Source organism: Trichechus manatus, unplaced genomic scaffold (assembly GCF_000243295.1).
Source record: "Trichechus manatus latirostris isolate Lorelei unplaced genomic scaffold, TriManLat1.0 scaffold00169, whole genome shotgun sequence".
NCBI classification, from domain to species: domain Eukaryota; kingdom Metazoa; phylum Chordata; class Mammalia; order Sirenia; family Trichechidae; genus Trichechus; species Trichechus manatus.
In genome coordinates, this window is record NW_004444105.1 from 5,912,938 (window position 1) to 5,916,755 (window position 3,818).

Sequence of the window (3,818 nt, forward strand, 5' to 3'; positions counted from 1 at the left end):
TGCCATCAAGGCAATTCCAACTCATAGCGACCCTATAGGACAGAGTAGAACTGCCCCATAGGGTTTCAGTCTTAATAAAAAAAATTAAACCCCCATGAAATTGTTAAATAATTTATAAAACACACTTATAATAGAAAACTTTATAACAATTAAAAATAATGAGGTAGATTTATACTTACCGATATGCTAAGATGTCTAGGATATATATTAAGTGAAAAAATCAGGTTTCAAAACAGCGTGTATAGTACAGCCCATTTTTATAAAAAAAATTCAAAATGTATGTGTGCGTTTATGCATAGAAAAACATCTGGAAGAATATACTCCATAATGTTAACAGTAGTTCCATCTAAGTGGTTTACTAATAATTTTTATTTGCTTCTTAGTACTCTATATAGTGTATGAAGTTTGTAAGGTAAATAAGCATTTTTCTTTTGTAATAAAAAATTAAACTCTTTTTAGTGAGAAGTATGCCTGATAGCACTTAAATTAATTTAAAAATTATCAGCAGTGGAAAGGTCCTAGGTTTTTTCCATAGCTAGTTATTTACAAGACATAAGTGTAGTAGAGCAAAGTTTTTTAGTGAAAGGAAATTAGATTTAAAGGATCAAGATCCAGGATATAGGAGAATCACCACATGTCTCCCATAAAAATTAAGGCCATGATACATAGTGCACATGACATATCGGGACCATGATATATTGGAGTGCTTGTAAGTGTTGCTGGAAGACACTTACTGAGGAACTCTAATCCAATTCTTCTCCTTATAGATGAGAAAACTGAGGACCAGAGACAATACATGATTTGCATATTGTCACACAGCTGCTTAGTGGCAGAACCGGGATGAACCTAGTTCTGAAAGCCAGTGCAGTGCCGTTGCACCACTCTGCCTTTTTAGGTGACATTCCCTGATTTCTAGACATATACCCTTTAAACCACATTCCAAATGTTGCTTCCTCTTTTTGCTTTGATCTTCAAGTAAAGAATGCTTACGTACTTAATTTTTGAGCTCACTGGCAAAAGAGTTGTTTTATTATGACCCATAATGTAGAAAAATTTCCTTGCAATATTTGGAGGTCTTGGTAGGGTAAAGGTTATATGTTTCTTAGCTTTCTATGCAGCGTAGTTCACTGTCATTGCTGTGACTTTTCAATGCTTAAACTAACTCTTCTCTTTTCTTTAACAGCTGGCCAAATTCCGCAGTCTCCTGTGTACAGCTGAGGGTGAGGCAGCAGCATTTTTGTTGAGCAATCACCGTCCACCACAGCCTCTGAAGGGCCGCAAAGTGAGAGCCTCCTTCCATTGAAAGTTGTCACCAATGGAATACCCCAAATGTGACTGTGGAAAGACAACATAAAACAAAACAAAATACCCTACGTTAAGTTTTTCCCTAGAGTTCTGATTGATGGGAGTTCTAATTTTGCTGTCAGTTTTAGTACCATGAGGAAAAACAGATCTCTTGAATCAAACTTTGCTCTTATGGGTATTCAAGTAGTAAAAATGGTGTGATTTGTATCAAAACCTATGAAATACCTCCACTTCTACCTGCATGCATTAAAAAATTCACCTTGCCAGAGAGACTGCATCAGTCATATCTGTCAGTAACGGTTGGTTAAAAACTTAATTTTATTTCCAGAATTTTGAGATTGTGATACGTTTTTCTATAAAAATGACTCTGCTTAATGTTTTAATACTATTCCAATTCATAAAAAGTAGATAATATTTCCTTTTAAAATGAATTTTTGTTATGAATATTATATGGCTAATTTGAATTGCATGATACCTTTAATAAAGACAACAATATGATGGTTATAGGGGGTGAGCTACAACTACTTGATGGTCTACTCCACAGTTTAAAGATAACCCCTATAGTGTATGGTGAGGTATTCTTTCGGATATAAATGGCTATTTACACTTTAATGAATTATGACATATACCGTATTCATTCCATAATGTTAATGATGAACTGGCTAATAATTGACAAAATGTAATACTTGTGAACTTATGGAATTAACATGGTTTGGAAGCTAACAGATTACACAGTACCAGCACAGGGAGAGACGCCCAGGGCATGGTGAGTGGGTTTCCTACCTTTGGCTGGGAGAAATCTGGTACGGGTCATTGTTATGCCAATTGGAGGAAAAAAATTTTTGAGCCTCATATAAATACACCTACTCCTCACTTACCGACTGTCTCATTATTCAACATTTCACATTTATGACAATAATAAAAAATCTACTATCTGACTATTTTGCACATTAACAGTGTACATCTGGCAGTAACGGACACTGAGGTGTGAGGTGAGAGTAACGCTGGCTGTGATGGTTAAGGTTATGTGTCAACTTGTCTTTGCCATAATTCTCAGTGGTTTGACAGTTATGTAATGATGTAGTTTGGCCGATATGTAATGATGTAGTCATCCTTCATTTTGTGATCTGATGTGGTCATCCTCCATTTTCGCATAATGCCGATTTTCACATAATGACCCGGTCTTTGGAACCTAACCAGGTTGATAAGTGAGGAGTGGGTGTATACAATCAGTCTATAAAACTTTCAGCCCATCACTCTGTCAAAACTCATCTCCTCTTTTACACGTTCCCTCAGTCTACGTATTGCCTTTTAATAATTTCGTAAGGTGACTCTGGATATTCATTTAAACCTACTATCACTTATATATTTTGTTTCTTTTTGGTGAAGACATGTAGTACAGTAAACATGAAATCTGATCTCCTTTCAACCTCATTTAATACTTGAACAAATGCTATATACCACTGTCATCTTCTGAGAGAAGTTTATCGGAGTTTCCTTGATTTTGATGATTTGTTTCAAACACTTCTTCTCCTCTGGATGTAGATTTTAATAATTGAAATTATTCTGAAATATTTTACTTGATAGAATAACTGAGTATCATTAAATTGTGTAATAATGATAAATACTGGTGCATAATGTAAACTCCTGAAGGAAAAAAAACAAACAACTAAACCCATTGCCGTCGAGTCAGTTCCAACTCATAGCAACCCTATAGGACAGGGTAGAACTGCTCCATAGAGTTCCCAAGGAGCACCTGATGGGTTCTAGCTGCTGACCTTTTGGTTAGCAGCCATAGCTCTTAACCGCTATTCCAGCAGGGTTTCTGGCTCCTAGAGAGTAAAGCGGATATCTTGGTCATTTTTTGTTTGACTGTTACAATGTCTAGCATGAGGCCTTGAGGAGATTGACACTTAGTAAATATTTAAAGAGTTGGATGTTTTTGTTTAATTTTATTTGATATCTTTCTCTCTGCTTGAGATCAAATGCACTATAAATAATATAAAAAGTAAACTATAAGTTATCATCTTTTGAAAATTGTTTCTTTTTAAAGGAATACTTATTAAACCTAATTTGTATAAGCAGAAGCTCTAATGGTTTTAAAAATACCAGTGTTGAATGAAAAGACTTTTCTTTAGTTCGGGAAGACTCATTGTGAAGTGTCCTAGTGAGGGAAAGAACCTTGTTTTCTCAGAATGTAAGTTGCTATATCTGGAGGAGTGTGTAGGATGGGGATTTTAATTATCGTGTATGTAATTTTGTAATCTGTGGTTTTTGCTACAGTATTGGATCTTTTCTATGCTACAGATTGCACGTTAGTAGACTAAAGAACTCTAAACAGTCCTGATTTCCTTGAAGGTTGTCTGCTAACTTATGTCTCGTAGAGGCAAAAGTTTTAAGAGTGTGTTAATATAGTTTTATCGCCTCTCTTTAAAAAAAAAATAAAGAGTTGTAAATATTAGTATAGTTCTGTTTTGTTTCCCACAACATATATTTGATTAATGCTTATTAAC

At 34.9% G+C, this 3,818-nt stretch overlaps 1 protein-coding gene across 1 annotated transcript in view; it reads left to right on the forward strand.

Annotated features, from left to right (window-relative positions):
* CA13 (carbonic anhydrase 13) overlaps positions 1-1,365 on the forward strand; it is a 71,978-nt gene extending 70,613 nt beyond the window's left edge. The window contains exon 7 of the mRNA XM_004386590.1: positions 1,184-1,365. Coding sequence (XP_004386647.1) covers positions 1,184-1,303 — 120 coding nt within the window. The 3' untranslated portion in view covers positions 1,304-1,365. The remainder of the gene's footprint in view (positions 1-1,183) is intronic.
* The last annotated feature ends 2,453 nt before the right edge of the window (positions 1,366-3,818 follow it).